The 21,269-nt window shown below is 36.9% G+C and overlaps 1 protein-coding gene across 1 annotated transcript in view; it reads left to right on the top strand.

The window, feature by feature from the left end:
* The window catches only part of ABCA13 (ATP binding cassette subfamily A member 13), a gene marked incomplete at both ends in the record, with an annotated part of 438,366 nt that overhangs the window by 293,624 nt on the left and 123,473 nt on the right, over nt 1–21,269 (top strand). Inside the window, one exon of the mRNA XM_081283275.1 lies at nt 325–433. Coding sequence (XP_081139401.1) covers nt 325–433 — 109 coding nt within the window. The remainder of the gene's footprint in view (nt 1–324; nt 434–21,269) is intronic.

The following is a 21,269-nucleotide window of genomic DNA, read 5'->3' as shown; positions in this document are numbered from 1 at the left end:
GCAGGTCAAATTTCATTAGCTTACCAACTGAGAGAGAAAAAAATGATGGGCTTCAGTTCCTTTTTCCCCTGTGAGACTATAATTATAGAGCAACATCACATTTGTTCTGGAGAAAATTAATCTATTTTTAGCTGTAAATTATATGCTTGAGATAAATATAAAATTAGCAGACTAGAATTGACTGCTCACTGTCAGCCATGCCACGACGTTACTTTGAGTCCTGCATTCAGGTGCTGTTGAAGCTAATTGACACATGCATTCCTGGGCCCCAGAATAGACTTAAAGAATAATTTCATGAGAGTTATTAAATTATTTCTCTTTTAGGTATGGTATAATCAGAAGGGTTTTCACTCTCTACCCTCCTACTTAAATCATCTAAACAACATTATTTTGTGGCGACACTTACCCCCTGCTGTGGACTGGAGACAATACGGTAATGTTATTTTCATGTATTATTAGACTATTTTCCAGAGAACAATATTTTTTAAAAATGAAAGAAACAGAAAAGGTTTTGAATAGGAAAGTGAAGAGTGGGAAGGTCTGTAGCAATAGTCAACTGATGTGTAAAGATATACAAATTGCAGGTTCTCTCTGATTCTGTGTGTATGTCATGAAACGTTGAACCTTCTTGAAACTGTGACCTCATCTGCAAGATGAGGTGAGCCAAAGGTGACTTGAGAGTTCTCTCTTCAAATGATTCTGTGGCTTTCACATCTTAGGGAAGCAAGGATGAATTCTCTTTTTAAAGACTATTGTATGGAATTCTGCAGTGTAGAATACTATCCACCCCTCTGTTTAATCATCAGGAAGGTGATTTATTATGGGCCCTCAACTCATCAATTAGCTATGTTGATCACTGACTGATTACTTATGCTTTCTTATTTTGGTAAATGACACAGATCCGTTTCTGGAATCTGGAAATAATTTATTGGTTTAAGAGTATATTGGTTTTACTTGAATAGATAAAATTGTAATTTATCAAGTTAATTCAGTTTCTTACGAAAAAAACAGGAAGGAGAGAAACAGGAAGTATAAGCAAAGATGGGCCTTATCCATTACAATTTATTCACAAAATGCATTTGTTGAAGCATTAATTCACATAGAAATCAATGATGAAAAATTACTCTGATAGGCTTTTACTTGACTCCAATCTTTCCTTATGTTTCCACATTTGCTTTCCTTGCCTGCCAATTTTTTTTTTTTTTTTTTTTTTTGGTGTGTGTGTGTGTATGAGTATGTGTGTCAGGAATTGAATTTAGGACCTGGCACAGGACCTAGTACGGTACAAGTGCTCTTCCACTGAGCTATGCCCCCAGTCTGTTACCAGTTTTTAAAAATAAAATAAATTTATTTTGCAGCACAATAATCATTTCATAATCATAGGAGGTAATAAAAAAATCACAAATGAATATGACTAAGAGAAGCATAAAAGAAGTATAAAGTCATACAGAATAGGGACAGTAGAATGTCATTTTTAAGGAACAGAAATGTACTAAAAATTCCATGAGATATTTGAATATCCAAGGTCTCAATTAAATTTTTATATCAATTTAGAACAATGGCAATATTTGCTTCCTTTACTGATTAGAAAACTGATGTTCAGGAAAATGTGACTCTGAAAATGTTTGATTCTAAGTCCTTGATTGGATTCTATGTATAGCTTATAGTGAGCCTTTGCTTTTCTATTCCATAAAGAGGGAGGTTACTTCTGGTGGTCATCTTCATGAAAGGGAGTAATTTACATCGGATCTTAAAGGACAGAAGGTTGAGGTCAGCAAACCATTCTGGGTCTAAGCAAGAGAAATCATAGTGTGCATTCAGCTTACCTGAAAGAGTCAGTTTGACCTCATTGTAAAGTTGAATAGAGAGAGAGATAATTGTTGTTCCCTCTGGAAAGATCATTTGAGGTCAAGTTCTGCCTGACCTTGACCGCCAGGGTAAGGAGTATGAACTTTGATAGCATTAGACAGTCTTTCCCATTATTTGAGGATAAGAATGGCATGATCAAGGTAATATGTTATTAACAGTAATTTGAAAGCCATAAATTAAAGGGGAGAGTTGGTAGCAATCATGTGACCTGTTGCAAGGATGCCTCTTACCATTTAGAGGAATCCACGCAAGGCCAGGGTAAATCTGGAGGAAAAAAAATATGATAAAGTTCAAACAGATGGGAGAAAAGGTTGGACAAGAAAGGATTTAAGAATCTAAAATATAAATCTGAGCTTTTTAAATTGAATGACTTACTGCTCAGTACTGATGGCATTGTAAGAAATGTCAGGAGGAAGAAATATTTTCAAGGAAGGGGCAAAATGATTTGCATGGGGTCAGAGGTGTTGCTTGATTCACACATATAGACAGAAATGTTCAATAGGATTCAGAAAAGTAGAGAGAGAAGTTCATCAGAGAAGTCCTCAATAACCCTAGCCCCAACCTTAATAATAATAATAATAATAATAATAATAATAATAATAATAATAAGATAATGGTGGTCAATAAATGAGCTCCCACCCAGGTCAAAGATACAGAGAGAAAAGAGCCAGAGGCAGAACATAATTGGTGGAACACAGATGCTGTAGCCCTAGAGGTAGACAGATCTTGGCCCAGAGGCCAGGGAAGTGCAGAGTTTCAAGAAGTGTAGGAAAAGGGTTGAACTCTTCCAGAGTCATCAGGGTGAATGAGAGTATCAGGTTGGCTGCTCACCTGCATAGGACAAACCAAGTGAGTTATAGAAATGAAAATGATGGTAGAGGGAACACAGCAGAGAAAATAAAGACTGTAGGAGACCAAACAGATAAACTCTGCTTTATTTGACTGTGGAAAGAAGAAGAAGAGAAATTGTGTGTGTGTGCATGTGTGTGTGTGTGTGTGTGTGTGTGTGTGTGTATGCGTGCTTGCATATGTATGTGAGATAAGGAGGGATAGAAGGTTTCGGTAGGCTGATGAGATGAAGAAATATGTTTTGAACATTCAGGAATGAAAAGGAAAATTGATGGATTAAGATTTACAAAGAGGCAGAGAAAGAACATAAGTAAAGGGGTTTATCTTGAAAAGGTGGGCGTATCTTCATGTGATACAGGGGGAGTGAAATGAAACCCATGGTGGAAACTTGGGAAATGAGAAAAATCGTGGAAATTTATGCCAACTGGTTTTGATTTCTATGAAAAGGAGGTAAGACTAAAGTGACAGTGATGGATCTTGATAATTGTAAAACTTTGTAAAATTTTGACAGGAAGAATGTATGAGAGAGCAGATATTTATGAAATTATGTCTGAGAATCAAGGAAATGCTTATTTGAGCATACTATTCTTATTTATTTATTTATTTAGTGGTACAGAGTATTAACTTTCTGCAGCATTGGTTGTTGGCCAGTTCCCTCCTTTTCTTTCCTTTGGGTGTTCAGGGGAGGGAACAGAGTAGCTGCTGTTATCCTGGTCACATTTAAGGTGAACAGGTGGAAATGAACTTTGCTATCAGAGTTTTTCTGCCACTAAATTAGAGATTCACAGCATTCACAGAGATTCAGATGCATTTTACAGATGAAGTGAGGAAGACTCATACATCATCAGGATATCAAGGTAGGAAGCATCAGGCCTTCATTTCCCCCGTGGAAACATTAAATAAAAACACCTAGAAACAGACTAAATTAACTTTGTATGAGCTCTTTTAATCTAAAGCTCTACAACAAGCAATCATCCAATAAAGAAAAAGCAGAAAATTTCAGGGTATTTTTTTTTTTTTATTATTTGTTCTTGTGTCTCCCTCCCTGGTGTGGTCTGGTATGAGTTGGGGGAAGTGGTGGCCAAATCCCCAGTTTCTTTCTTTGAGCTATGGTGTGTTCTGTGAAAATCATGGAATTGCAGACCAGCAGATGCTGGGGCAGGAGACTGATGATTAAGGAATATAAAGAACTACTAAGGCCCAAGAAGAAGCAGGACCAAAACTCTAAGAAAAATTAAGGTATTTAAAGGTAGCCATGTGCCTGGGGGAATTAGTAAAAACAAATCCACAGGCCTATGGAAAACATATGTGCAGGAAAGGCCTGAGGAGACTATGGACCTTCACTCCAGGTTGGTTAGGTAAGGTCTTCCCCTGCCCAGAGCCAATGTGTAACACTGGGGGAGGTGGTTATTTTGTTAGACACACAAATTTCAACAAAAATTTAATAAGGTTTCTCAAAATTTGGGGTTTTATTATCGAATGGGTGTAGTGAGGCCATCAGATTAGGAAACAATTGACTTTGAAAAGATGGTTTATCCTACTCACAGATACAAAAAAGGGTCATGTCACACCAATCCAGGCTACAGGGGAAAGACCAGGGTTCATCAGGAGAGAGGGAATAGAAGAAAGATTTATTAGCAAGAGCATTTTTTATGTTTTTTTTTTTTTTTTTTCGGGAGTGAATGGGGCATATCAGGGTATGCAGATCTGGGATTGGGTGGTTGTGTTAGTTTCAGCAGGCTCTAGAGTGTAGGGGCTGTCCCTGTTGCTAGTATCTGGTCCTGGGGTGATTAGAAAGGGGAATAGTTACTCCAAATGTAAGAGGTCAGTGAAGGTTGTAGGGTGTAAAGTGTGGGTTCTGAATTGGATAGTCTGCATATGAAAAAACTCTGGAAGGTGAGTTGTGTGCTATCTCTAGGAATTAACTTGCCTAGGAAAGGGGCAGTCCCTCCAGGGTCAGCAAGACCCTAAAATGTCAATAAATCAAAAATAAAGAATCAAAGCTGATTAGTACAAACAAAAAGGAAAAATCCATTCAATAAAACAAAATAAATATTCAGATATCATTCCTGAAGTAACATGGGTACTGGATTTGCTTGAAAAAAATAATTTTCATAAAACCATCTTAAATATGCTCAGGGAGCTAAGGAAAAACACAGTGAGCCAACAGATATCATAAAAACAATATATGAATAAAATGAGAATTTCAGTAAAAAGAGAGGAATTGTAAAAACAACAGAAAATCTTGAGCAGAAATACACAACTGAATTAAAGCATTCATGAAAAGGGGTTTAATGACAGATTCAGAGACGCAGATGGAAAAAAAAAATATTGGACTTTAAAGTTGGGTCATTTGATACTGAGTTTGAGGAGCAAAAATAAAAGGAAAAAAAAAAGTCAAAAGTAAATATGACCAAAGAAACTTATAGGACAGCCTCTAGTAGACCAACACAATTCCATCAAGGAAATTTTTATAGCAAAAACAAAAGAAGAGGGAAATTAATTTAAAAAACAAGATTCAAAAACTTTCCAAATTTGAGGAAAGACATGAATATACAGATACAACAGGCTTCATGACCTGAACTCCAAGCAGGACAGAACTAAAAGACACACACCAAGACATTACAATCAAGCTGCCAGAAGCCAAGGAGACTATCCTGGATGGAGCAAAATTAACTAATCATATATCAGGAATCTTCATCACTATTATTAGTATATTTCTCAACAGAAACATGGCAGATCAGGCATTGGGATGATACATTTTCAGTACTGACATGTCAAGAAAATTAAACAAGAACTCAGTGTCTGGCAAAACTGTTTTAAAAATGAGAAGAAAATTTATACATTTCCAGATAAATAAAAGCTGAGGAAGTTCATTACTACCATGCCTTCCTACAAGAAATGCTAAATTGGAGTCCTTTAAGTTGAAATAAAGGAACGGTAGATAGTAACCCAGTCATATGAAAGTGTGAAGTTTCTCAGTAAAGCTAAACACATGGAGAAATATAAAAACTAGTATTATAAACTTGACTTATAACTCCGCTTTTTATTCTACAAGATTTAAAGTCAATAGCATAAAATATAAGTCTGTGCTACACAACATATTAAGATGTAAATTGTACATGAGGAATATAAAATATATGTGTGGGTGAGTGGAGCTATAAAGGAATAGATTTTTTATATGTGATTGAAATTAAGTCAGAATAATTTTCAAATTCCTACAACTTTATGATGTGATATATAATTCCCATGGTAACCACAAAGGAAATATCTGTACTATATACACAAAAGGCAATGAAAAGAGAACAAAAACTTGTCACCATAAAACAATCAACTATTCAAAAAGGAAGGCATTAAAGGTACAAAGAGGAACAAAATCTCTGTACCACATATAGGTAACGAATAGGAAAATGGCAACAGAAAGTACTTGCCTCATAGTAATTACTTTAAATTTAAATACATTAAACTTGCTTGTCAAAAGACATGGATTGACATAATGAATAACAGTAAAGATGATCCAACTTAATCCTGTCTACCAGAAACTCAGTTTAGATCTAAGGACATTTATAGATTTACTGTAAGGATGAGGAAAAAAAAATTACATGCAAATAATAACCAAAAAGAGAAGCAACAGATATACAAATATCAGATAAGATGAATTATAAATTAAAAATATTGTTTCAGAGATAAAGAAAGGCATTGTGTAATGGTAAGGAGTTCAATGTACCAAGATGATGTAACAGTGATAAATAAATTCCAAATACCAGAGGTCCTAGATATAGAAAGCAGACATGCACAGAATTAAAGGAAGAAACAGACAGCTCAACAATAATATTAGGAGACATTAATAGCCTACTTTCAAAAATAGACAGAATTACCAGGCAGAAGATCAGTAAGGAAATAGAGGACTTGGATCACTGGGGCCAATTGGACCTATCAGACATGTACAGAACACTGTGTCCAACAATAGCAAAGTACACATTTTGTCCAGTGCTTATGGAACATTCTCCAGGGCCAAACATATTTTAGTTCACAAAATAAGTATTAATAAATGCAGGAGGATTGGAATAAGGCAAAGTATCTTTTTTGATTACAGTGGATTGAAACTAGCAATACTAGCAGAAGAAAAAGTAGAAAAATTGCATAACATTCAGGAATCAATCAATAAATACACTCTTATACAACCAGTGAATTAACGAACATATCCCAAGGGAGATTATAAAATCCCTCAAGACAAATGAGAACATAGTAGATAATAACCTATGGGATGAAACAAAAGCAGAACAATGAGGGAAAATTTATAGCTGCAAATTATTATTTTAAAAAGGAGTAAGGTCTCAAGCTGGCATGGTAGCATGGCTGCAATTCCAGCAACTCAGAAGGCTGAGGCAGGAGAATTGCAAGTTCAAGGTCAGCCTCAGCAATTTAGCCAGGCCCTAAGCAACTTAGCTAGACCCTGTTTCAAAAAATTAATTAATTTAATTTTTAAAAGGGGTTGGGGATGTGGCTTAGTGGTTAAGTGCCCCTAGATTCAATCACTGGTACCAATAGCAAAGAAATAAAGAAGGGGAGACCCAGAGGTGGGGTGGGGGAAGGGGAGGAAAGGGGGGTGGGGGGAGGGAGAGGGAGAGAACGCAGAGAAACTACATCTTAAAGGAATAAAGGTCTCACCTAACTTTAAATTTATCACCTAACTTTACATCTTCAGAAACTATAAAGAATGTAAGAATTAAGCCTAACACACTTAAATTGCAAGGTAATAATAAAGCTTAGAGCAGAGATAAACAAAATAGAGAAAAGAAAAATGACAGAAAATCATCAAAATCAAGAGTTGGTGCACTGAAAGAAAAAAATGACAAATTGGCTAAGGAAGAAAAATGATTTAAAATAACTAAATCAGAAATAAAAGGAAGAAAATTACTACTTATTATTTTACAGAAATCAAGAGGATTTCACAAGCGTTATCAACAACTGTACACCAACTAATTAGATAACCTAGATGAAATGGATAGATTGCCAGAAATGCATACCCTACATGAATGAAGTATGAAGTATTTGAAAGTATAAATAGACTCCACAGTTACAGTGTAATGGTATAATAATGATGTAATTTTCTGCACAGAGTGACATGAGAACTCAGGTGACTGCCACTGTCTAGTCTGGGGTAAGCAGAGTCCTTGTGGAGAACAGGATATTTCATTCATGTCTTAAAGGATTAGTGGGATTCAGGCAATTTGCTTAGAAAGAAGGAGTGAGGATGTGAGGAGACTAAGTGGGAGGTAGATGCTTTAGAAGGGAATTCCAGGCAGGGGAAACACATCTGAGAAGCCTTCAGATTGGGGCATAAGATATGCCGCCATCAGCATCTGCAGGTGGTCCAGGTAGGGAAGTGACAGGAGAGCCAGGACTGTGGGCTGAAGCTCCTCTTCAGCCATAGAGATGAAAACTTTATCACAAGAGCAGAGAAGGGTTCTGTTTTACCAGCATAAGTAGGTTTATATTTTGAGGAGAAGGATGAAGAAGATTCAGTAATGCATGACCTTCGGTTTATGAAATGCAAACCACTGGTCATAGTAATGGGAATTTCCCCTCCCAAATGATAGAATGGAGCTACCACCAATATATATTTTAATTCATAGGAGCTTCCATTAAAAAAATAAGACTAAAGTTTGACTCTGGGTATAAGCCATGATCCCAAGCATTGCACTTGCTTGAATCCCTGTCTGGGAACACCTGAGCAATGTTGATTTAGGTGCTGACCTCACTAGGTTGTCCCATCTGCAATGCTTCCCAAGTTACCAGATGTTTCTAACGCTGCTCATCTCAGAAGCATCTACTGAAACAAGTGGGGCTGTCATTTGTTGAAAGTTGCTTTGACTTAAAAAATAATGATCAATGGGTTACAGAAGACATAAAGGAGGAAATCAAAAAATTCTTAGAGATAAATGAAAATACAGACACAACATATCGGAATCTATGGGACACAATGAACGCAGTTTTAAGAGGGAAATACATCGCCTGGAGGTCATTCCTCAAAAAAAGGAAAAACCAACAAATAAATGAGCTCACACTTCATCTCAAAGCCCTAGAAAAGGAAGAGCAAAGCAACAGCAAATGTAGCAGAAGGCAAGAAATAATTAAAATCAGAGCGGAAATCAACGAAATTGAAACAAAAGAAACTATTGAAAAAATTAACAAAACTAAAAGTTGGTTCTTTGAAAAAATAAATAAGATCGACAGACCCTTAGCCATGCTAACGAAGAGAAGAAGAGAGAGAACTCAAATTACTAACATACGGGATGAAAAAGGCAATATCACAACAGATGCTACAGAAATACAGAAGACAATTAGAAATTATTTTGAAAACCTATATTCCAATAAAATATAAGATAGTGAAGACATCGATAAATTTCTAAAGTCATATGATTTGCCCAGACTGAGTCAGGAGGATACACACAATTTAAACAGACCGATATCAATGGATGAAATAGAAGAAGCAATCAAAAGACTACCAACCAAGAAAAGCCCAGGACCAGATGGGTATACAGTGGAGTTTTACAAAACCTTTAAAGAAGAATTAATACCAATACTTTTCAAGTTATTTCAGGAAATAGAAAAAGAGGGAGCTCTGCCAAATTCATTCTATGAGGCCAACATCACCCTGATTCCGAAACCAGACAAAGATACCTCAAAGAAAGAAAACTACAGACCAATATCTCTGATGAACCTAGATGCAAAAATCCTCAATAAAATTCTGGCGAATCGGATACAAAGGCACATAAAAAAAACTGTGCACCATGATCAAGTAGGATTCATCCCTGGGATGCAAGGATGGTTAAATAAATGTTATTCACCACATCAATAGACTTAAAGATAAGAACCATATGATCATCTTGATAGATGCAGAAAAAGCATTCCACAAAGTACAGCATCCCTTTATGTTCAAAACATTAGAAAAACTAGGGATAACAGGAACTTACCTCGACATTGTAAAAGCTATCTATGCTAAGCCTCAGGCTAGTATCATTCTGAATGGAGAAAAATTGAAGGCATTCCCTCTAAATTCTGGAACAAGACAGGGATGCCCTCTATCACCACTTCTATTCAATATAGTTCTCGAAACACTGGCCAGAGCAATTAGACAGAGGAAAGAAATTAAAGGCATAAAAATAGGAAAAGAAGAACTTAAATTATCACTATTTGCGGATGACATGATTCTATACCTAGAAGACCCAAAAGGGTCTATGAAAAAACTACTAGAACTAATAAATGAATTCAGCAAAGTGGCAGGATATAAAATCAACACGCATAAATCAAAGGCATTTCTGTATATCAGCAACAAAACTTCTGAAACGGAAATGAGGAAAAACACTCCATTCACAATATCCTCAAAAACAAAATAAAATACTTGGGAATCAACCTAACAAAAGAGGTGAAAGACTTATACAATGAAAACTACAGAACCCTAAAGAGAGAAATAGAAGATCTTAGAAGATGGAAAAATATACCCTGTTCATGGATAGGCAGAACTAACATTATCAAAATGGCGATATTACCAAAAGTTCTCTTTAGGTTTAATGCAATGCCAATCAAAATCCCAATGGCATTTCCTGTAGAAATAGATAAAGCAATCATGAAATTCATATGGAAAAATAAAAGACCCAGAATAGCAAAAGCAATACTAAGCAGGAAGTGTGAATCAGATGGTATAGCGATACCAGATTTCAAACTATATTACAGAGCAATAGTAACAAAAACAGCATGGTACTGGTACCAAAACAGGCGGGTGGACCAATGGTACAGAATAGAGGACACAGAGACTAATCCACAAAGCTACAACTATCTTATATTTGATAAAGGAGCTAAAAGCATACAATGGAGAAAGGATAGCATCTTCAACAAATGGTGTTGGGAAAACTGGAAATCCATATGCAACAAAATGAAACTGAATCCCCTCCTCTCGCCATGCACAAAAGTTAACTCAAAGTGGATCAAGGAGCTAGATATCAAATCAGAGACTCTGCGTCTGATAGAAGAAAAAGTTGGCTACGATCTACATATTGTGTGGTTGGGCTCCAAATTCCTTAATAGGACACCTATAGCACAAGAGTTAATAACTAGAATCAACAAATGGGACTTTCTTAAACTGAAAAGTTTTTTTTTCTCAGCAAGAGAAACAATAAGAGAGGTAAATAGGGAGCCTACATCCTGGGAACAAATTTTCACTCCTCACACTTCAGATAGAGCCCTAATATCCAGAGTATACAAAGAACTCAAAAAATTAGACAATAAGATAACAAATAACCCAATCAACAAATGGGCCAAGGACCTGAAATAACACTTCACAGAGGAGGACATACAATCAATCAACAAGTACATGAAAAAATGCTCACCATCTCTAGCAGTCAGGGAAATGCAAATGAAAACCACTCGGAGATACCATCTCACTCCAGTAAGATTGGCAGCCATTATGAAGTCAAACAACAACAAGTGCTGGCGAGGATGTGGGGAAAAGTGTACTCTTGTACACTGCTGGTGGGACTGCAAACGGGTGCGGCCAATTTGGAAAGAAGTATAGAGATTCCTAGGAAAGCTGGGAATGGAACCACTATTTGACCCAGCTATTGCCCTTTTCGGACTATTCCCTGAAGACCTTAAAAGAGTGTACTACAGGGATACTGCCACATCGATGTTCATAGCAGCACAATTCACGATAGCAAGATTGTGGAACCAACCCCAATGCCCTTCAATAGATGAATGGATAAAAAAAAATGTGGCATTTATACACCATGGAGTATTACGCAGCACTAAAAAATGACAAAATCATGGAATTTGCAGGGAAATGGGTGGCGCTAGAGCAGATTATGCTTAGTGAAGCTAGCCAATCCCTAAAAAACAAATACCAAATGTCTTCTTTGATATAAGGAGAGTAACTAACAACAGAGCAGGGAGGAAGAGCAGGAAGAAAAGATTAACATTAAACAGAGACATGAGGTGGGAGGGAAAGGGAGAGAAAAGGGAAATTGCATGGAAATGGAGGGAGACCCTCAGTGTTATACAAAATTACATATAAGAGGTTGTGAGGGGAATGGGATAATAAACAAGGAGGGAAATGAATTACAGTAGATGGGGTAGAGAGAGAAGATGGGAGGGGAGGGGAGGGGGGATAGTAGAGGATAGGAAAGGTAGCAGAATACAACAGTTACTAATATGGCATTATGTAAAAATGTGGAAGTGTAACCGATGTGATTCTGCAATCTGTATTTGGAGTAAAAATGGGAGTTCATAACCTACTTGAATCTAATGTATGAAATATGATATGTCAAGAGCTTTGTAATGTTTTGAACAACCAATAAAAAAATTAAAAAAATACATTTATTTTCAGTTAATAGAAATTTCTTTAAAGGCATTTTATTTGCTTTTGTCAAAATTTCAATTCTAATTCGACTTACTTATGCAGTCAGCATGGGAAAGGAAGGTTTGTGCAATGAATTGGGAACATAGGAGACAAAGCACCATAGGAGGGTTTTTTGTGAGTTATTAGTCAAAACATTTATTAAGAACTCCTAGGGGCTGGGGATGTGGCTCAAGCGGTAGCGTGCTCGCCTGGCATGCGTGCGGCCCGGGTTCGATCCTCAGCACCACATACAAACAAAAATGTTGTGTCTGCCGAAAACTAAAATAAATAAATAAATATTAAAAAAAGAACTCCTAGTAGTAGGGCTCTGAACAGAAATATTTCATCACATTCTTTGATGTTTGCCTGTGCATATGAGAAATGGACAGAGCTGTAAGTCAGCCTAATAACTATAATGAAACCAAAGTTTACCCTGATATGGAACTTGAGAACACAAGCTGTGTCTTCCTTGTGGATTTGGCCCCAGCAGCTCTAGAGCATCGGACTATGGAGGCATCCCAGCAATCAGAGCTGAATGCATGGGTGGGTGTGTTACACAGATAACACATGACACTTATCTTCTGATGGCCCTGTGATGGAATCTCAGCAGATGAAGATATTCCTTTTTGGAGATGAAGGAACTTTCTGAATCCAAATGCTGGCCACTTTAAAAAAAAAAAAAAAAAAAAAAGAAGAAGAAAGACAGATTCATGAGAACCCAGGCTGGTCTCTCTTCTTATCTCAGTGATCTTGCTACTTGGGCCCCAAATTTTAAGCATGAAACTCAATGAAAAACGTACATATTATAGATCATTCCAATGGAGTTGATTGCTGTAATCTTGGAAAGCTGATAATGGCCAAGGCTAAGAAGATGCAAATTGCAAAGTGAATTAATCCACCAAGGTGGGCTATCTCTTCTTGCAGAAGTATGAGTGCAATTGGAATGTTCTGTTCTAGCTACAACAGATGCCAAAATTTTGGGGGGTGATGGAAGAAGAACTTTGCAAAAATACCACCTGGAACCTAAGGGAAAAACAAGATTTGAGAGTGCACAATCAGATAAAGGAATCCATTTCCATATCAGAGGTTTTATCCCCTCTTTTATGCTCATGTCAAAATTTAATCATACTTGCTATAATAATTTATGTCAGAATCCCAAGGGAACTGAAAAGTCAGCTGAGGTCAAACTCCTAATCTTAACTTTGCTTTTTCTTGTATATCCCATAATGAATCAGCAAATCTTCTCCCTTCTGCCCTTGAAATTCTGTAGGTACATGTTTTCAATACTTTTACTACAAAGCTTACCTTGTCCTAAGTGCTGTCTGCTTTTACCTGAATGCTCGCACCAGCTTATATTGGGGCTCCCTGTAGCTGCCCATGCCCTGCTCTCATTGTCTCATCTCTCCTTAAGTGTCCAGGTCACCCAGGGAATGTGTCCATCAGATCATGGCATCCCTCTGGATGTGTTTGTTAAAATAAAACAAAATTCTTCCCTGTAATTTACAGCCCCTTTCTGTTCTGCCTCAGCACTCTATCCCCATGTATCTCAAACCCCTTCTCTGCATCTCTGAAAAAGGTTCAGCTTGAACAACACTGGACTCTTTGCTATCTCCCATCTGTGAATCTCAAATCACAGTTCCCTTTATCAAGAATTTTCTGTCCTCCATATTTATAGGGCTTGCTCACTCATACTCTTTTAGGTTCTCCCAGTGATGTTCAATTCTTTGTCTTCCTCTCAAATAATGAAAAAAAAAAAAAAAACAGAAACAAAAAAATAAATTTAACACTGCATGCCTATCACAAGTCACCTCACTTAACCCTTCAATCATATACCATCTGTCCAAGTTCTTTCTTCTTCCGGTTCCTCTCTTCTGAAAGCATTTTTTTTTGGTTGAAATTCCACTTATATTGATTCAGCAATAAAATATAATCAAGATGTTGACATTTTGCTGTCAAAGTGTTTCTAAAATGTTAAAATTGTCCTTCTTGCCCAACACTCAGGACTTTTAGTGCCTCACATATACATTCTTGATAAAACCTCTGCTTCTAAATGGGCATGCACTGCCTCCTGCCAACCTATCATTTCAGCCTCATCTCTTTTTATGCTCTCATTGCTGTTACCCTGGCGTGGCCAGGCCTTTACCTCCAATGGACTGCCATCCCTGGGGGCCTGAGAATCTTCAGAGTCCCTGTCAAGACTGCCTCTCTCTTGCCACGCTCAGTGGTGCATGCCTATAATCCCAGGCTCCAGAGGCAAAGACAGGAGGATCACCAGTTCAAAGCCAACCTCAGCAACTTAGCAAGGCCCCCAGCAACTTAGTGAGACCCTTTCTCAAAAAAAAAAAAAAAAAATTGTGGATATGGCTTAGTGGTCAAGTGCCCCTGGGTTCAATCCCCAGTACCCAAACCAAAACAAAACCCACACAAAATCCAACCAACCAACCAATCAACCAAACAAAATACTACTTTAAGCACCTTAAGCATTTCTGCTAAACTTTAAAAAGAAAGTTTAACTAAGGTATCACCTAAATTCACTGAGATTCTTCCTTACCCAATGAGTGGCTTCATTTATATTGTTCCATAGATATTAGCTTCTAAAGTTCATGCATATAACCATTTTTAGCAAGCATTTGTACATCATGAAAAATATTTTCAAGACAGTAGGGCATTGGAGCAGCTAGTATTTTTGCATTAGCATTATTTGTTTGCATTGCTATATTTTGTAATAAGAATGTAAATACCTCACAGAAGATGTTATGCCTTTGATGTTCAGAGTTTCTAAAGTCTTTATCCATAGAGGATTTTAATAAATATTTTATTCAAATAAATGAGCCTTGGCACAATTATTATACAATTACTATAGTATATTCCATTACTATAATTAGATTCTATAATAAAGATAAATATACAGTAAAATAAATAGTTGCTACTTTATTATTATGACTTTTTAAGTTGGCATAAATATATTGAATTGAAATTAAATAGATATAGAATAATGAACATAAGAGGAAATTTATTTTAATAAGATAGAAGTCAAAACAAAAGATTAATCATCATTCCTAAGTGGATAAGAGGGATCTTATTCCGGAAAGAGAGAACAAGAAGAAAAGAGACAGGGTATTTTTTTGCCTTACCTTGGGCCCAGAGCAATGGAGTCAGTCACCTATGGACTGGGATCTCTGAAACTATGAGTAGCAAATAAACTTTCTTCTTCTAAAATTGTTCTTGTCAGGTCTTTTGGTTACAGAGATGAAAAAAAAACTACAAAAATAGAAGAGATACCCAACAGCTGTTGGATATTAGGAGCTAGTCAGCCTTTATGACCTTTACTCTTATCAAAGACAGTTGGGTTGGATGTTCAGCACACCCCACTGGGCCCTGCTGACTCAGTGGCTGAGGGTGGTTGAAGAACCAGAGTGTGGGCTAACCCTGCCTCCCACTGCCATGTTCAGTCTAGTTGCTACCAGTTGGATGTGGAGGCTCTTATTCACATTTATCCCTGCAGATTCGGGCAAGGGTCTGAGGTAAAGAGAAGTGGTGATTGGCTTCGCTTAACTCTGCCTCATTAAGACTCATCACTCCTTCCTTGGTGGGATGGAGGCTCAAATTACCTCTGCATCTCAGTGGAACAATCATTGTGCCAACTATCTCTGTTGGGCAGGGTATGGAATATCGGCTTCCTCATGGTACCTTCTGAAACAGCAGAGGATGGGAACAGTTTTCTCAGTCATTGGCTGGGGCAGGGAAGGTGTTGCTAAAATGTATTCTTCTACTAGGTCACTTTTTCCCCGTTTCTTTGACTTTCTTGAAACTTTTCTTTTCTGTGCCTATTGATAGTTCGAATCTGGAAGTTTCTGCTCTACCTTGTCTGGGATATTTGGGAAGCAATAAAGCAACTCAGGAAATTCACCACTGTGTCCTTCAAGTCTCATGGTCACAGGCCACCAGCTTTGCACCTGTGAGAAACTTTCTGTGTATGTTTGTGTGTTGTGTCCCCAGGGGTTTTGAGCTGTAAGAGTGAAGAACAGAGATTACTCCATCTTGGAGGGACTGGATTGTGGTTTCTGCTTCTTACCCACAACCTTGAAAGCTTGTGGGTCATAGAATACCACTTATGGAGTATGACAGGAAAAAATAATGTACCCCCAATTCTTTACCCAGTGAAGATATTGTCCATAAAGTAAGTAGGACATAGAGATATCTTTAGTATAGAACATGGCTCAAAAGATTTAACAATAAGTCTATTGTTAGCAAAGAAGACCCCTCAAAAGATAGCCGTTTGTGGTTTTAACCCAAAGGAAGATCATAAAACTATTGAATCCATAGAATAAAGAAAGAACCTGGATGAAGATTTGTTCTAGTGAAGCATATTGATAATGTATATATTTCATATGTGGTAAAAAAAATAATGAAAAGTCAACATGATCCACAAAATAGAAGATGCATAACATAGCATATAGTTAATGTGGAGACATAAAGAAAATTGTGGGAAGAAATAATTAGCATCAAAATGAAAACAGAGTTTACTTCAGATGGGTTTTGAATTGGATTATAATTTATTTTAATTTTATTCTTTACCCTATTTTAAAATTTAAGACATCTTTACAGTTGGCTTCTGTTATTCAATGATAGTAATAATTAATATTGATAAAAAAAATCAATGTTTCCAGAAGTTTCTAAAAAGGGGAAGAGAGGAGAAGTCATCAAAATGCCATTCAGTAAGAAGAGTTCATGTATTTCTCTAAATACAGTCTGATTGAGTTAACTTTTTAACTCATATATCTGATGATTTCATGGCGAATTAATTGAAAGACCACAAACTTTTCCACACAATTGATGCCAAGGCAAGTCTTTTCTTTTGCTATAGATGTTTTATAGACATCTGGGCACTAATACTTCAAAAGATATACATTTTGTAAGAGTAATGAACCCGAAAGTGACTACTTGAATTGGAGACATGTTAAATGTCTTGCTATCATAAAAGACATTGGACAAAAGCACAGATGTGCATTTTTACAAATGACAAATATACAGAGTCTAGAAACCATAGCAGATGTAGCCATAATGAGAGTGCTAAATGAGAAAAAACTAATTTTACACATTTATACATTACCGTGGGCCAATTCTTAGAAAGAGAAGGCAGAAAATAAAAGAATATTCAAACAAAGAAAAATGATTCAAATGTACTCAAAATGTACATTCTGAAACATCATTTCTGAAAACCTTTGAAGGTATTCTAGAGAGACAAGAGGCACCTTCCACTCTATTGTGGCGCTGAATCTGTGGCCCTTTCTTTGCTTTAGACTCCTTGGTCATTTTACCAACCTCATCAGCCCCAAGATTCTCTCACAGAACAATTGTTGTCTAAATAAAGGATCAAGTGCACATGATACAATGAAAATAATAACCCAATTATGGAGATTGTTTATTCCAATAATGTGGTTTCTATAGTGAGAATATCAAAGACTGCAGATGATTTTCCTAGTCTCAGAGAAAATGGATTAAATGGAGTTCCAGAAAATTGAGGTTATACCTTTCATTCTAGTACCAAGTATGCTTCATCTCAAATCACTCACTAACATTTCCCTGTATCTCAGTTTCCTTCCCAACACCACATCCTTGAGTTCCTTGGACTGCACTTTTTCCATGGCATGCCCTATCCCAGGAATAATCATATCTTACCGGATTTATGATATGTGAGATAGGTCACAAACCTCCTCTCTCTTTTTGGATATATGAAAGGAGTTCTGATTTCTAAAGTTTTGCTATTTTTTTTAAAAGAAGGGACTATAGCAGGAAGGTGTGAGAATGGGCCCTTGCAGTGTGATTTCTCCTACCTGCTGCTGATTGCTCAGGACCCTAAGGGAACCGCAAGACTTACAGTAAAAGTAAGCTTCCTTGGTGTGTCTTCTTTGTTCTTTTCCATTTGTTACTCTTGGTTTTTTTAAAAAAAAATATTTATTTATTCCAATTTTTTATATATGACAGCAGAACGCATTTCAATTCACAGTACTTATACAGAGCACAATTTTTCATGTCTCTTGTTGTACACAAAGTAGAGTCACACATTCCTGTCTTCATACATGTACTTGGGGTAATGAAATGATGTCCATCTCATTCTACCATCTTACCTACCCCCTGCCACCTTTGCCCTATCTAAAGTTTGTCCTTTACTCCCATCTTTTCCCTCCACCCCCATTATGAATCAGCATCCTCATATCAGAGAGAAGATTTGGTCTTTGGGTTTGGGATTGGCTTGCTTCACTTAGCAGTATATTCTCCAACTCCATCTATTTACTGAAAAAAATGCCATGATTTTATTCTCTTTTAATATTTCATTGTGTATATATACCACATTTTCTTTATCCATTCATCTACTGAAGGGTATCTAGGTTGGTTCCACAATTTAGCTATTGTTAATTGTGCTGGTATAAACATTAAAATGGCTGCTTCACTGAAGTATACTGTTTTTAAGTCCTTCAGATATAGACCGAGGAGTGGAATAGCTGGGTCAAATGGTAGTTCCATTCCAAGTTTTCCAAGGAATCTCCATACTGCTTTCCATACTGGTTGCACCAATTTACAGTCCCACTAATAATGTATGAGTATGCCTTTCCCCCCACATCCTTGCCAACACTTATTGTTATTTGTCTTCTTGATACTGCCATTCTGACTGGCGTGGAAATCTTAGTTTAGATTTGCATTTCTCTAATTGCTGGAGATGTAGAACATTTTTTTCATATATTTGTTGATTGATTGTATATCATCTTCGGAGAAGTGTCTGTTCAATTCCTTGGCTCACTTATTGATAAGGTTATTTTTTATTTTGGTGTTAAGATTTTTGAGTTCTTTATATATCCTAGAGATTAGTGCTCTATCTGATGTGCTTGTGATAAAGATTTGCTCCCATTCTCTAGGCTCTCTATTTACCTCACTGATTATTTCTTTTGCCAAGAAGAAGCTTTTTACATTGAATCCATATCATTTATTGGTTCTTGATTTTATTTCTTGTACTATAGGAGTCTTTTCAAGGAAGTCGGGCCTAATCCAACATGATGAAGATTTGGGCCTACTTTTTCTTCTATTAGGCACAGGGTCTCTGGACTGATTCCTAGGTCCTTGATCCACTTTTGAGTTGAGTTTTGTACATGGTGAAAGATAGGGGTTTTAGTTTCATTATGCTGCATATCTTTCCCATTTTCCAAGCACCATATGTTGAAGAGGTTATCCTTTCCCCAATGTATGTATGTTTTTGGCGCCTTTGTCTGAGAAAAATGCAAATGCATAATATTTGTGTATATAACTCCAAGTTTATTTCACTTTTTGCAAAACACATATATAAAATCCTCTTAGTACCAATGTTGTTATGTTTCAGGCATCTACAAATAGGCAACAATTAATTTTACTATTATGTATACTATGATATACCTATAAAAAAGGAGAAGGTATTAGCTTGATTTTCAAGTATGTTTGAGCCTGAAAAGCTGCCATTAAAAAATAACTAGTGTTCCATAAACATCTAATGTAGTGGGAAACCAAATTGCAATATAAAAATGAATGACTCAGTATTTATGAACCAAAAGTTCATGGACATTTCAGCTTTATGTTCGTACCCCTCGTCCCCATCTGTCTTGCTTCTACAGCTCACATCCCAGCCTGTGAATTGTGCTTTCATTGCATATGTGAGGGTTCACATGCATCTTTAGACTTGACCCTTCCTTAAGAAGTGGTTGGACTCCCTCTCCACCCTGTTTCATGGAACCCACCCACCCTTGGTGAACTTACAGCTTGTCAAATAACCTCCCTCGCTACCTTATAGAGTCCTTTAACCATATATACAGTTCCATAAATGGGCTGTCACCCTTGGTGGGTGTTGAGCTCCAGGGAAGGCCTGCTTGTCTGCCCCATCAGTGCACTCTGGTATTATGGCCCTGAGAGATGCTTGTTAAATGAATTCTCAGTCCTATTAAAGAATAAGTATCAAATATTTATCTGATCATTGATAAAATTTAATTAGATAATGTCTGATGTCCAAATTTCCACCTAAGTTAGAATAATATCAGAATGTTTTCCTATATCTGTTCTGACATGAACGTTGTGCACAGAACAGGAAGACTGTTCCAAGACCACTAGAATTCCCTGTAGGGCCATGTAGAGCATCTGTGCTTTTTTAATAAATTAAGTATTTACTCTGTGTAAAATATGTAAAATTATAGTACTCTACAGCCAGCATCAGATGAAAAACTGAAGCTCCTATGAGATGTTTCTGAGTGAGACTCCAGGAAGGAAGAAGCTTGTTGTAGCAATTTGCAGAGTTCTGGAGTTTATACCAGCAGCTTCCTACTTTTAAGACCCAGGTGGAAGCAGAGCCCATGGAGCCTTATATCCATGTGCACAAAACAGGAAAGGAGGGCAGGATGGCTGCCATTGGTGGGAACTCGCCTGAAGCTCAATTCATGAACTATATCAGTTTCTCTCTCTGCCATAGCTCAGGTTTCCTGTTGTTTGCCTTGCATGTTGTTGGCACCAGTGTGGATGCTCCATACTCAGGGCCCTTTGCATTGCTGGTTGAATTGATGAGAGAGGTAGAGACCAGGTCTTTGCAGATGCTGGATCAGTTTTGTGCTCCTGGAAAAAATGCCACATTCAGTTTTCTGTTGCTCTTCTAGTATGCCGAGGCTAGACCATTCCATGGAGTTCCTTTTTCCTGTAAAACTCTACCATTTACCTTTCTAGAATGCTATAAACTGACTTATAAAGGAATGCATGTGTATTACACTTTCTTTTAAACATAGAATTTTATTATCAGGTTACTAAATAAGAAAAAATGTATTATGAAAACATCCAGAGTAGGGTCTGGCATGTTGGGGACTTACTGTCCACAGGAGCAGTCAATCATTCTACCTGAGAGATGGGAAACCAAATGTACTCTCGCCTTTTAGATTAAAACTCCAAAAAATGACAAATACAGGAAATGTGCTATACTGAAGAATAATAAATTCATAATAGAGGAATGAAGGCATAGAAAGCAAATATTAGAGCCCCATTTTCAGTGTTTCAGCAATGAATCTAATGGTTTAAGGTAAGAAAAGTATGTATGCAACCTGGTCAAATAAAGATTCAACCTTTGTAGTTTAAGATTCTATTGTTGAAC

The sequence above is a fragment of the Spermophilus citellus genome (genome assembly GCF_964194105.1).
Source record: "Spermophilus citellus genome assembly, chromosome: 3".
NCBI lineage: Eukaryota > Metazoa > Chordata > Mammalia > Rodentia > Sciuridae > Spermophilus > Spermophilus citellus.
The sequence above is the reverse complement of the archived record's forward strand: the minus strand, read 5'-3'. Positions and strand labels throughout refer to the sequence as shown.